Source organism: Macrobrachium nipponense, chromosome 29 (genome assembly GCF_015104395.2).
Source record: "Macrobrachium nipponense isolate FS-2020 chromosome 29, ASM1510439v2, whole genome shotgun sequence".
In the NCBI taxonomy this organism is placed as follows: Eukaryota; Metazoa; Arthropoda; class Malacostraca; order Decapoda; family Palaemonidae; genus Macrobrachium; species Macrobrachium nipponense.
Genome location: NC_061092.1, coordinates 33,849,098 through 33,863,771, shown reverse-complemented (window position 1 = coordinate 33,863,771; position 14,674 = coordinate 33,849,098). Strand labels below are relative to the sequence as shown.

The window sequence follows — 14,674 nt, the reverse complement described above, 5'->3', positions numbered from 1 at the left end:
ATATTAACTATATATATTATATATATATATAATAATATATATTAATAATAATAATAATATTAATATATATATATTATATATAATATAATATATATTATATAATATAAATATATATTATTTAATTTATAATATATGTATATATGTGTGTATATATAATATATATATATATATATATATATATATATATATATATATAATATATATATATATATTTATATACACAACATATATATTTATATATATATATATATATAAAATATATAAATATATATATAATATATATATCATATATATACTATATATATATATACTATATAGTATATATATATATATATCTCACATGACATAAACGTAACATGTAACTGCCATCCCCAAAACGTCCACCTTTTAAATGCGCAAAAAGCAATGCTAGAAACTAAAAAAACTGACAGGCAACAAAAAACAACTTTTACAGGTTAACCTTCTATCTTCCATATATTCCTGAGATGAAACTGTAAAAAAAACAAAAATCTTCAAAAAAATATATATATAATATATATATATACTGCATATAGTGAAAAAAGTTATCAAGTATTCTCATTCAGAACGCATTTAATTTTTAGTAAATGTGAATGTTATGTTTTAAGGAGAATAATGTTTCCTCAAAACTAGATGTTCCTTTGTCGTTGTTGTTTTGATGAGTGTGTAATTTTATCTGGTATTTATTTTTATGTTCGTAATTCTTATGTTCTTAGTCAGGTCAATTGTCTTATGGTAAATATATCGTTAATAAATCATACCACAATACCCATGATTATGTGTGTATGTATGTGTGTATATATATTCATCTTTTAATTATTGATTCGACGAGTAACACCCTCCTTTTCCCACCCCTGTACCCCTGTACAGTAAAATTCTAAAGCTTTAGCTGTTTCGTATGCGCCTACAAATGTTCTTATACATTGTGTTGGACAAGAACAGCTAAGTCCTTATGACAGTAGTTTTTATAGTGATCATCACCATCATCATCATCATCATCATCATCATCATCATCATCATCTACATCAACATAATTGAATTAATAATGATTAGCTTCAGTTGATAGATGTTAATGCCACAAAGGATCTAGCCGGATTGTGTGACGAAGTCGATAGCTGTGAATTAATACCAAACCAATATTTTTTGTGCAATGCCTTTATTGTATTAAATATATACATCATGGTATAGGATCCACCAGAAAGTTGTTAAATAAGGCGCACACCATTTTCATCCAACAACTCGTCAGTCCGTTATAAAGGTTTTATGAAGGAGTCCGTTACAACAGGTAAAGAGTTCCGGTGATTTTGCTTTTAGTGTTCGTACCTTATACATGAATGAATGGACGGCCGACAGTATGTAGAGTGAAGGCACTTCGAGAAAAAAAAAAGAAAAAAACAGAGGGAAGAAAATGCTTTGTATATACAGTACATGGTTCCATGATACGGAAATAATTCGTCATATACATATATGTTTATATATATTTAATATTTCTTCTAAATATTACATTGCTTGGCCTATTCAGTGTAGATACGCCTACAGCTATGTGATGCAACTACACAGAACATATTTACAGGCTGTGTTAAATGTTTGTAGTTTGTGTGTGAGTAATGTAAAGTCAATTTTAAATATAAAAATAAAATCAGCGTCTCTTCTTCGAAATATTGGACTGGGATTTTTTTAAGCCAAATAATGAGACATTACATTCATTAAGCATAAGGCACTAAGATGGATTCTTTGCTTTTTCCAACAACATAAAATGGTATTCAAAAAGGATAGAATTAAATTTTATTTGTAGATTGACAAAGGCCACAGTAAATCACAACGCCATTCTGCTTCAGAAATTAAATACGTAAATACTTTCAGTATTCTATTCCTTATTAATAGATAGGTTATCATAATTATGTTTTGTAGGCAGTATATAATCAGTTTAGATATTACACGGCAGGATCTAATTTTTAGGCCTGTAAGGTATTTGAAATGATTTGCACTCTACTTCTTGGAGAGATCTGTCTCCGTAGTGCCATTAGCCGTATGAACGTTTCAGGGAACATTTTGGATGTGAATAAGTGGCACTCAACTCATCACTCAGTGTGGTGACTTGATGTAATGAAGGCACTGTTTGGGCGGCTTTTTGTAATTCAGTTTAGCAAAGACAAATTCTGAAATGCTTTTGTTGTGTTTATACAATGCACAATAAAATAAAGCTTGTATCTTCTTGTGTAGCTTAATGTTCTTATATAATAAATATATCTGTATTCATGTATGTATGTATGCGTTAATGTGCGTGTGTTCATGTGCGTATGTACGCGCGCCAACGGGTGCGAGCGCGAACTTGTTTGCGAAGCAATACGTTCCTAAAGATAGCAAACAGATATGAAATAGTTCATGGCACCAGAATAAATAGGCTACATCGCAAGTGTTTTCCTCTTATCATGAAAAGGAAAGAAATTACGTATTTTCATCTCATATGAGAAAAAATGTCTTCTGCCAATAGTTTACCAAACTATTGAGTAACCGAAACCACTTCCGCCCCGTTCGTGAACTCAGAAGTTGATATTCAAACAAAACCGCACTATTTTAGCATATTTACTTTACTGTTTAAATGTTTTCTCTTCGTCTCTTTGCAGGAAAGAAGATTTTAAGAACATATTAACTTACTGTGCACAAGTTGTTAATTTCACACTCCCTTAAATATGATTGCACTTGTCGGGAAGAATACCTTTCCAATGACGTATTTTTTTCACATATTTCACACTTATACAACGACACTTAAAAATGGGATTATTCCCTTTAAAATCTGAATAAAGAACATTTGCAAAAGTTCCGTCCCTTACCAAGATGTGAGTCCAAACCATTTTCTGAATACAAAAGCGCTGAGCTACGAAATCAACTGTAAGGCAGAGTCGAGTTTGTCATTGAGGTGCTTGCCCCCCCACCCACCTCTGATTTTGGGCAGTCAGATTCAGTCATCAACACATGTTTAATGTGGGGGGCAAATTATCTAAGAATTTCCATCGTTTGTTGTTATACTTCTCAACTGTATGGGTTGTTATTCACTACACCATTTCTAAACACCACACCACTTGTGCTTTAACCTCTTACATGAATTGATTTTCCAAATTCCTCTTGAAACACTGCAAAATCAGTATAATTATATGCTTTGCCATAAATCAATGAAATTCATTATTCGATGTTAGCAAAAAGGTATTTCAAAAAGGTTATTCAGTATCAGAGATAACTTCAGTATTTTACTATCGCGAGGAATTTGATCCAGGAAATTTGACATAATTTGGTTATCCACTGCTACCTATCATCGCTATATAAGTTGATTCTTCATTTTCTGAAATATTTCACAAAGTCTTAATTTTTTGCAATCATAAAGCACTTTACGGTTTGTCGTTTTCAGTCATCACCGGATTCAGTATTCACTGGAATATTTTGCACTTTTGACCGAAATTACATACATTTCCAAAGACCTCCGTCGCGTCATGATTCCACTGTCTTAGAAACAAAAGGAAGTTGGTATCAAGAATAATCACTAGATTATGCAGCCCTTTTTCTTTGAGGTTTTAAGTCAGTGTGGATACATTCATGAATAACTAGCAGGAAGCAGTTCACATTGTACAGTATTATTCACAGTGCATGAACAGACCTTTCTCCAACTAGAGGCTTCAACTCTGTTCCTTTTTTCTTTTTCTTTTTTTATCACCAGAAGAATATAATTCCTCTCGATCACGTTCATGAAACACGATCCTGCAGGAGTTGGGGAGAAGGACCTCTCTCTTCTCTCTCTCTCTCTCTCTCTCTCTCTCTCTCTCCTAGAGGACCTGCCTTTAGGGACCCATAAAATGTATCCTTCATAGCTTCCTTCGAAATCCTCGAAACGTGAAATATTGCTCGCGATATTCAAGGGTCGGATTCTCGTGGGGCGTCTGGATGTCACAGAGTTTATCACTGCAAGAACTGTGAGAGATGTGACTCTTTGATAATAAGAAAATTGTATTATTCGCAGAAATAGAGATGAATTTATTTCTTGTTTCACCTGCATCTAAATTTTCCATTATCAAATCACGTGTACTTTTATTCATTGAACTATAGGTACATTAATGTAATCATTCGTAGAACTGAATTAGAATATATTTTTCATCAGTCTCACTCGAAGTTTTGAATTGAAGCTAAGTAGAAATGCTTTTGTCGTAATTTACAAGCTTTGGTGTAACTAAACTGAGCTCACTTTGAGTCGAATTTAAAATTTTAGTGTTGACAAGCTACTTGTCATCTGATGAAGGAATAATAAAATTTTAAGTCATGGATAAAATACCACTCTGGTTTTTCATTGCTTCATAACGATAATAAACGCACTGACATCAGAAACTTCTCGAGAACCAGACCCAATCACGTATTCTGAAAATATGGCTAGCTAATTCTTTTCACTTCTTTTTCCTTGTTGTTATCGCTCTTTTTGTTTTTGCTGATGACGATGATGCTCCTTTCACGGTTCTCCATGCGAAGCAGATGAAGTAAGAGCCTTGCTGCCTTTTAGATCGACAAATGACGCAGGACAGCGTCTGTTTCTAGAAATATGCCTGGAACTGTGTTGATTTCTTCTCTATTGAGATGGGACCAAGGCTATCTGCGAGATATTGCTGGTGTCGCGTGCAGGCGCATTTTCTCTTTCACGGCTGGTAAACAGGTTCACGAGCTCGGTCTTGCAATGTGATGTCCCGATGTCCTGACTGTTTGGTGCGAAAGGAAAAAAATTCAAATTAGCCATTTTTGAGGATAAGAATGAATTCTTATGCACACATTCTCTCTCTCTTCTCTCTCTCTCTCTCTCTCTCTCTCTCTCTCTCTCTGTGTGTGTGTGTGTGTGTGTGTACATGTGAAGTCCATCATATAAGGGATAATAATTTTGTGTACGGTTTTATTCATGTTGGCTCGTTTCTGTGTTAGTATGCATTCCCAGTTATACATTATGTTTATCATGTGTATAGGCTTTCATAATTTACACTTGGCATTGCAAATCCGGTATTCTTCAAGGAAGGCAGAGGTAGAGTCCTCAGAAACTGTAAGGAGAAAGAATTCAAATTGGTGGAAGTGAATGAAAACAGAAGCTTAATATAGAAAGCAAAGCAAGAAACCCAATTTGATGTTAAGGGTACTCAAGATATATATTATATATATATGTATGAATGTATGTATGTATATATATTTATATATACTATATATATTATTATTTATTTGATTTGATTAACGTCACATTGCAATTTTTTTTTTCTCGGTTTTTTTATTCACTTTGAAAACACGTTCCATTATGTCAGTTACATGAGAAAATCGTGAATGAATATTTAGATAGTTAGCTAAACAAATAATGTGTGCTTGTCCCTGCTGATGGTTTGACTAGTATTTTTTTTTTCGCAAAAACTTAACTTTACACTTTAGAACAAAGTAGATATATATGAGACGGGCTTGATGAAGTTTGTAAGATCTAACTGAAGTTTCCATTCGAAAACTCTTAGTTGTTGGTATGTTCTGTAAAATTAAACTGAATTTAGGTTTATATATATATATATATATATATATATATATATATATATATATATATATATATATATATAAACCACCCTGTGGTAAGGGTGTAAGAATACTACCACTGTAGGTCCTGCGTGCCGTAAAAGGCGACTAAGAGGACGCTACTGCCTTGCCGTCGTACGTTTTTTAGTAAAAGGCTATGCTCCCCGCCAATAACTGTGAAAACTGCTGCCTTGCAGTCTTACTGTTTAGTAAAAGGCTAGGCCCACCGCTAATAACTGTGAAAACTGCCGCCTTGCAGTCTTACTGTTTAGTCAAAGGCGAGGCCCACCACCAATAACTGTCTTTGATGACTTTAATATTGAATTCACGATATCTTGGTAATAACTTACACGATCACCCTTTGGAGATATATATATATATATATATATATATATATATATATATATATATATATATATATATATATACACGCATCTACATATTTATATTTTATAAACATTATGTACATATATCTATATTATATATATATATATATATATATATATATATATATATATATATATATATATATGTAAACCGTAATAAGCTTTCTAGTGAATTTAATTGTATGAGTCTATCAACGAACTGTATATTAATGCGATCCATTATGCTCTGCGGATAGCACCTGAATTTCGCCTACCTTCGCACTGCGTTCAAAGAGGTCTTCTCACTTAACATGACGCTCGAACCATATCTCCTTGTCTTAAACATTTTACCAATAAGAAAACACAGATAATTTTGTTCCCTCTGGGAATTTCCAAACAGAAGGCAGGTTTGCCAATAATCCCAGGTTCTGCTTGGCCTAAATAAGAGGCGTAAATGCAGTTTATTTCGAGTCAGTCTCCTGCCTCAGTCTCTAAATCATCTTCCTCGTTAGGTGGTTTCAAGGTATGGTTGTTTCGACAACTTCCGTCGCAAGAGGGCGTTCTGATTAATTAAAGGAACTGAAGTGAGCCTGGACTATTTCAAGACGGTAGTGAATATTATATATAATATATACGGGCCAGAACCGCCATATCATAAGTTAGAACACAATGAAGAACGCATCCCCAGAATATTGGTTATATTTGGAAAGCAAAATCGTTAAAGAAAAACGTTAACCAACAATATCATAAAAATGAATATGTCGCGGTGGGAAAGAAAAGCTGCCTGTTAGAAAACCTTATAATCGTGGATTCTGATTATGTTAATATCGTATCGTGATTTAATTTTTATACTTCATAAACAAAGATAATTTAGCAAGATAATTTTATAATTTTGATGTATATGCAATAGAATTGTGGTATGTTTTATAGGAAACATTGATATATACTTCGTTTACGAATTATTAGTCAATATTTATCTCATTGTTTTCCTTTTTATGCTCTGTTGTGTTCCTTATTATTATTATTATTATTATTATTATTATTATTATTATTATTATTATTATTATTATTATTATTATTATCATTATTATCATTATTATTAACTAACGCTGCCCCGTTTTATATACAACGTGTATTCATATTTTTATTAGATTTTTTATTATTTTGCTATTAGTTATGAGTGCAAAATTTCAATTTATAGTATATTTTCTACTGACTCATTTGTATTTGAGTTTGTATTTGTATATATATATATATATCCACGAGCTAAATGAGGTTGATATGATTATTATAATCCCAGCTTGCCTGATTATGACACATTGTATCTCACAACAGACTTTTAATCTCCGTTTCAAGATTCTAAGCCTCAATTTCTTTTTGAGATAGGCTTGTTGGTTAGGAAAAAGTAATACTTAGCAGAAATCAAATAGAAAGAGAAGGTATCAAGATGCATGGAAGGCAAGCAATACAATAAGTGAGGGACCCAGCAGAAATGGAAGGAAAAGAAGATAAAGAAAGATATTGTCTCTGGTCATTCAGGACTTCAAATTTGTACATGCGTAACCTAGTGGATAATTGAGTTATTTACATAAAAAAATGTTTCTTTTGCCACTTTGCCGTGTGCAATTTCTTGGAAAACTTGCGGCAAAATAAACTTAGACATTATCCTCGTATTTTTTGTTGTAAGCAACGACCACAGAACAACCAAGTACCAGATGGTTAGGATATTCAGCTTCTACTGATTACGATGCTTGGACGTTCCGAGATATTGCGGCAATACATCGAAGAACCTCGCAATATTTTCTTAGATTCTTAGATTTGTAATACCTATAGTATTGTTTATGTGTTTGTATATTTGTTTATTTATTAGTTTAGCTTTGTTTGTTCATTTTTCATCCACTCATTTTTCTCTTTCTTCACACAGGAGCAATTTTTGTTGTGGTTTGTTCATTATGACTTATTTATAATAATAATAATAATAATAATAATAATAATAATAATAATAATAATAATAATAATAGGATCCAAAGTGTATAGCCCCAATGAGCCTAGAAAACGTATCGTAGCTTTGAGATAAAAGCATTTTACGAATGAGTGTCAGGGTGCTGTCAAAAACTCTTTAAAGACTATGCTTGATGGTATTCCCAATTTCCTAAAACGTGAATGATATAACGGCCTTTTAAACTTGTGTGTGTGTGTCCTTGTTTACCTTAACGTAGGAATATACTATTAAAGGGTTAAGAATGAGGAGACACCTCTCTCAGTGCGTGTGGGGCGATTCACTTCAGGTAACTATACACGCGATAAATTTTCGGGTGGGCCACACAGGGAAGTTGTGTCATCTAGAATGAAACGTCGTAAATATAGCTTAGATATGTTGGATAGAGAACTAGTGCAGGCCATAAGTTTGTACATGTTTGAAGAGAGAGAGAGAGAGAGAGAGAGAGAGGGAAGATTCTAAGGAATGAATAATGACCAACCCAAGCTCAAAATAAAAACTCAGTATTTGTAATTAAATGTATAAAAGATAAATAACAGAAAATATACAAATTGTACGAAAAAACCAACTAAGTGCTTAAACGTGTGTATATTCAAACCATTAAATGTTCTGTGCATAATGCAGTCATCGCTGCTCTTGTTTTGCTGCTGCAAGTGTGCAAAAAGCTCGCTAAAATTTATCACTTTCGTTGATATAAGAACAATGAAAGCAAAAGTGTCCACTTGCCCAGTACTTCAAAGAGCGAAAGTAACTCAAGCAATGGAAGCGATATTTTGAGAGACAACGAGTACTACTTAAAATAAACGTTGTTTTAAGATTATTGTTTTGCAAGGAATTGTATATGAGAAATGGCGTGCAATGGTTCTGTTGCAGAAAAATATTTTCTTTTATTATTGTTATCATTTTATAAATTAGGATCATACTTGTCATCAAGTAAAAAATGCGCCGGAGTTTCTTCGGCGCAATCGAGTTTTCTGAAGGGTGGTGGCCTCAGCTACAGCCCCAAAATCTCGTAGCCGAGGTCCATGAAACTCAGCCACGGTCCGATGGTGGCCTATGTTGGTACCTATAACGCTGTCAGGAGTACGATTATGGCTAAATTTAACCTTAAATCAAATCAAAACTACAGAGGATAGAGGGCTGCAGTTTGGTTTGTTTGATGACTGGAGGGTGGATGATAAACATACCAATTTGCAGCCCTCTATCCCCTGTGGTTTTTAAAATATGAGGAGGACGGACAAAGCCGAAACAGAAGTTTTCTTTTATAGCGAACTCAAAACTGAACTGTATCTCAAATGATAATGATGCTCAATTATTTGAGTCTGCTTGTTAAGAATGAAGGTTTAAAAGCGAAGGCGAGAGAGAAAACTGGAGTAGCAAACTGCGCAAGAAAAACAAGTAAATATTTAGACTTGATAATGTAACTGATCTGTTAATGCTTGAATATATTGGTTGTGGCCGTTTGAACTTTTCAGAAAGCTATGCGATGTTTCATGCTGAAGCCTTAAAGCCATGACCTTAGTATCTCTGACTCATTTTGTTATTTGTGTTTGCATTTGTTTGTTTGTTGTTTAGTTGTTATTTAGAATGTTTACATTTATTTGGTTGTTGTACAGTTGTTATTGTGGATGTTTACATATATTTTGTTTGTTATTTAATCTCGCTATTTTTTATTTCTTACATTTACCAGGTTTTAATTTCTAGTAATAATAATAATAATAATAATAATAATAATAATAATAATAATAATAATAATAATAATAATAATAATTAATTATTATTAGTATTAGATTATTATTATTATTATTATTATTATTATTATTATTAGATTTTATCATCTCAGTTTTTTCATTACAAATTAGATCTTTCATTTTAGATATCGTTTTATCAGCGCATGGCAGACAATTCATCTAATAGTAGTATTACGTTAGTGTTGTTCATTGATAATGCAATTTTTACGAACCTGTTATATCTTGTGGTCAGTGGTCCAGTAGTGATAATAAGGGAGGGGCGTGAGCTGTGACGAAGTGGGCGTGTCCCCTTGTTTCGGGCATGCACTTAGGCCGGAGTTGTAGTTGCCTCCTGTACTGCTCCCTGGAATAAATAACAATTCTCCGGTTGTAGTTAGCGGGTGGTTGTAATTTATGTAGTTGGGTGCCCTGACGAGGAATGATAGAAATCTTTATTATGTTATTATATCGGTATTTTTTACATTAAGGACTGATAATCGCAGAGAAATTAAAGAAATACTTTTGTTATGATAATATAGCATTAATCAGTAGGTTGATGATTCATAATCCTACTGAGATGGAAAGAAACTAATAGAATGTTATTCATTAGATAAAGTATTTATAATCCTAATAAGATGAAAGGTAATTTAATCAATTTTATTCATTCGACTGAAGATTTATAATCCTACTGAGATAAAACAACTTTAATGAAATGCTATTTGTAAAAACATGATTAATAGACAACCTTAGTAAGATGCTATTTATCAGTCCGAGAATTCAGAACAGCAAAAATGAAAGCAACATTAATTATTCAACGTCATTCATTATATTTAAATTCATAATCTGACAAAACACAAAGGACTCATGATAACAGATGGGCTTTCAGTATCCCAAAATCTCACAGAAGAGAAATAAACTTTGGTGAAGGACGGTTCTTAAGGAGGATTCTTATAACGCTACTTTACTGTACCTTCGTTCATATTCCCTTCCTTCCTTCCAGCCTCTCCTAACAATTGATTTACAGTGCAGCTGCGAGGGTTTCCTCCTGTTACAGCTCTAAAACCCTATAGGTCCCAGCGCTTGGCCTTTGGCCTAAATTCTATATTATATTCTCCCCTATAACACCGCTAGGCGAAGGCGAAGGACCTACCGAAGGAAGGCTGCAGCGAAGGAGCCGAGGACGATCCAAGGGAGCCGCTGGAACTGAGGAAACTGCTTGACCCGAAGCCCGAGGAGAGAGAGGAGGTCGATCCCGAGGACCAGATCGAGTGCGAGGATCCTAACCCGGAGGAATTGTTGCTCGGGGAGGAGATGGCTGGGGAATGGCCCCCTAGGAATCCTCCCCCCAGGGGCGCGGGCAGGCCCGGACGTAGAGCGCCTGAGGAAGGAGAAGAGTTTTGTAAGTATTGACAGGCGCAGGTATGCAAGTGCTGATTTCAACCATCAGATATTTAGGGCTTTGCTTTTCACGTCACAAAAGAAACATCGTAAATGGGCGTCGCAAAATCCTTTATTTATTATGTCTTTTCTCTATATTATTATTATCATTAATCAGAAGATGAACCCTGTTCATATGGAACGAGCCCCCAGGGGCCAGTGACTTGAAATTCATGCTACCAAAGAATATAGCGTTCATTTGAAAGAAGTAACAGAAGGTAAAGGAAAATACAGAAATAGATCAGTTATTAGAAAAAATAGATAAATAAACAAATTGAGAAATAATTGAATTATTAAAATACGAGGTGAATTGTATTAGGGAAGTAAAGCATTGCATCTTCGTTTGAACTCCTGAAGTCTAAGCCAGAATGCCATTGCGGGCTGAGAAAGATAACTTTCGTTATCATGCATGAAGGTGATCTGTAAGAGGGAGTACTATTACCTGATCCTAAGGGCGCTGTCCCTAGTGCAGAGCTGCCTAAAGATCCTCCGATTTGCTGGTACCCATTGCTTAGCTGAACTCCACTTTGGAACTGGAGACAAAGAACGATCGTGTCAGAAAGCAAATCAAACTTCATCCAGGGATATGAATTTAACCCTTGACCTACTTTGATTGTTATTATTCATATAGATGAGGTCATAGGTCAAGGCTTCCAGAAATTTCAAGAAAAGAAAATATGACGGTACTGAATGATCTTGTTAGAATGAAAACCAAACTTCATTTAAGGATGTGAGTTTAACCCTTGACCTACTTTGATTGTTATTATTCATATAAATGAGGTCATAGGTCGAGGCTTCCAGGAATTTCCAGAAAAGAAAATATGACGGTACTGAATGATCTTGTTAGAAGGAAAATCAGAGTGAAAACCAAACTTCATTTAAGGATGTGAGTTTAACCCTTGACCTTCATCGAGGGTTATTATTCATATAGATGAGGTCATAGGTCGAGGCTTCCAGGAATTCCAAGAAAAAGAAAATATGACGGTTAATAAATAGATGACTCAACAGTTTAATCTTCCTCATTTGTGTCCTGTTCTGATCGCGTATTTTGTAAAAGTCTTCGGATCACGTTACTCACGCCGTGACTAATTGCCTTTTGGTGCTAAGCAAATATACTTTCGTTGCTCCTTATCGTCAGTGTGACCATCTGTGTCCGCTTCTTTTTAAAACTAAAGCTCTTTCTTATAAGGCGTCAACTTGGAATGAAGGATCTAGCATAGCTAACGTGTTAAAAAGATTTACGTCGACGTCAACTGATTAAATGTGAAAGTACATCAGAAAGGTTTTAAAAGCAACGTCTGTTATATCTGTTTTATATATATATATATATATATATATATATATATATATATATATAGATATGGTATGGTATGTAGATTATATATGTGTGTGTATATATATATATATATATATATATATATATATATATATATATATAACATTCTTTAAAACATACTTTTAATTATTCCTTTTGCAGTCAGTGGATCAAGGTTTACATTCCTAACTAACGAGCGCGCGCGCGCGCACACACAAATATATATATATATATATATATATATATATATATATATATATATATATATATATATATATATATGATATTATATATATATATATATATATATATTATATATATATACTATATATACACCAAGAACTTTCCTTATTACATAAGACCTTCCATAATAGATAGGCCTTCTCATTCTGAAAGCAACCAAGAACATGATAGATGTTTGTATTTACTGATTCATTTGTGTGTAACTATAGGAATGGGGTGTGTGGGCCCTCGGGGTTTGGGGGTATCCTCCTATTTGACTGCCCTGCATCTGTGGGATGCCCCAGCCACTGCCTCTGCAATATAATAATAATAATAATAATAATAATAATAATAATAATAATAATAATAATAATGGAGATTATAGCCGTATATTTATATATTGATAATAGTGAAAGTATTAGAAAGAAACATAATAATATAATAATAATATTGGAGATGATAGGCGTATATTTATATATATTAATAATAATAGTAAAAATATTACTAGAAAGACATTAATAACAGTATAATAATAATAATGTAGAAGATAGTCATATATTTATATACTGAAAATAATAGTAAAAATATTAGAAAAGGATTTATAATAATAATAATAACAATAATAATAATAATAATAATAATGATAACGTAGAAGATAGTCGTATATTTATTTTGAAAATTATAATGAAAATATTAGAAAGGAATATAGAATGATAATGATATATTCATGTTGTGTTATGTTGCTTTTTGAATGTGTTACTCTTTTTTTAAACATATTTTTATTTATAGTGCTGTTTATGTTTTATAGTTCTCCTTAGAATATTCATTCCATATTTTTTTTTTATCTCTTGAATGTATTCATTGTCTTATTTTGTCTCTTGCATGTGTATTTCTCCTTTTTAGTATAAGTTTGTTTACCTTTTACTAAATATTCGCTTATCTTTGTCGCGTTTTCAGTAATTTTCTCTTTATATTCTGTTCTTCATTCGTCATTTTTTCGCAGATGCATTTGTTTTAGTTCCCCTGTCTTTTTTTTATGTGCCCAAGAAATTTAAACAACAGATTATAACTGAAGAGAACATCACAAAATACAAAACAGGACTCTTGGAAAGTAAATATTACCAACTAGGAAAAAAAGCATGTAAAAAGACACCTTCCAGGAAAAGAGTAGCTTTCTGATTTTTCTATGTAATGGCCATTCTATGTTTTTCATTTTCAAAGGAAAAGTGAAAGGTATGTTTTTTATGTTCTTCCGTTAATATTTTAAATGGCAAAATGTACTTTGAAACTGCTTATTATTATTATTATTATTATTATTATTATTATTATTATTATTATTATTATTAGGGAGTAGGTCAAATAGTTGTGTATAATCTAACAATAGAATATATAACCTCTCTCTCTCCCTCTCTCTCTCTGTTGCGTTCCATACGGAACGTAACTTCTGACGCGTCGAACCATAATAAAAGGCGCCTCAGTAAGTGTGCCAAGAGGGGGGGAGTGGGGAGGAGGAGGAGGAGGATGAGGATGTTAGGGGGTAATGATGATGGGGGGGAGGGGTTGGGGAGAGGTATAGAGTGTTTGTTTTGTGCACTTGCTCCCATTGTTTATAAACGTCATGTCTCGTAAAGTGTAACACAGTGCCGGGTTGCGTTTTCCAGAATGCCGAGATGACAAAGTGCTCACCTCACCTTTCCTGAAACGGTGTCAAATCAACAGCTCTCTCTCTCTCTCTCTCTCTCTCTCTCTCTCTCTCTCTCTCTCTCTCTCTGTGCGTGTGTATAGATGCCACGTTGCTTGATTCATTGGTGGGGTCTTGTTTGTTACCTAAATAAACCTGTTTTTCTCAGTTTTTAGGCTGATGGTTAAATAAACTGAACCATAATTTAATTTGGTTTTATGGTTCGAGAGAGAGACACAGAGAGAAGAATAAGCAGATAGTTAATATCTAGTATGATTTTAATCGATGATTTTCTCGTTGCTTTCAAGAGTTGGTGTTAATACTTTGCAATTT

General features: G+C 33.2%; 1 protein-coding gene across 1 annotated transcript in view; it reads right to left on the bottom strand.

Annotated features, from left to right (window-relative positions):
* Positions 1 to 1,155: 1,155 nt before the first annotated feature.
* The window catches only part of LOC135206228 (forkhead box protein L2-like), a 53,477-nt gene continuing 39,958 nt past the window's right edge, over positions 1,156 to 14,674 (bottom strand). Inside the window, exons 5-9 of the mRNA XM_064237587.1 lie at positions 12,869 to 12,974; positions 11,566 to 11,659; positions 10,837 to 11,064; positions 9,920 to 10,050; positions 1,156 to 4,754 (exon numbers count right to left, since the gene is read on the bottom strand). Coding sequence (XP_064093657.1) covers positions 9,923 to 10,050; positions 10,837 to 11,064; positions 11,566 to 11,659; positions 12,869 to 12,974 — 556 coding nt within the window. The 3' untranslated portion in view covers positions 1,156 to 4,754; positions 9,920 to 9,922. The remainder of the gene's footprint in view (positions 4,755 to 9,919; positions 10,051 to 10,836; positions 11,065 to 11,565; positions 11,660 to 12,868; positions 12,975 to 14,674) is intronic.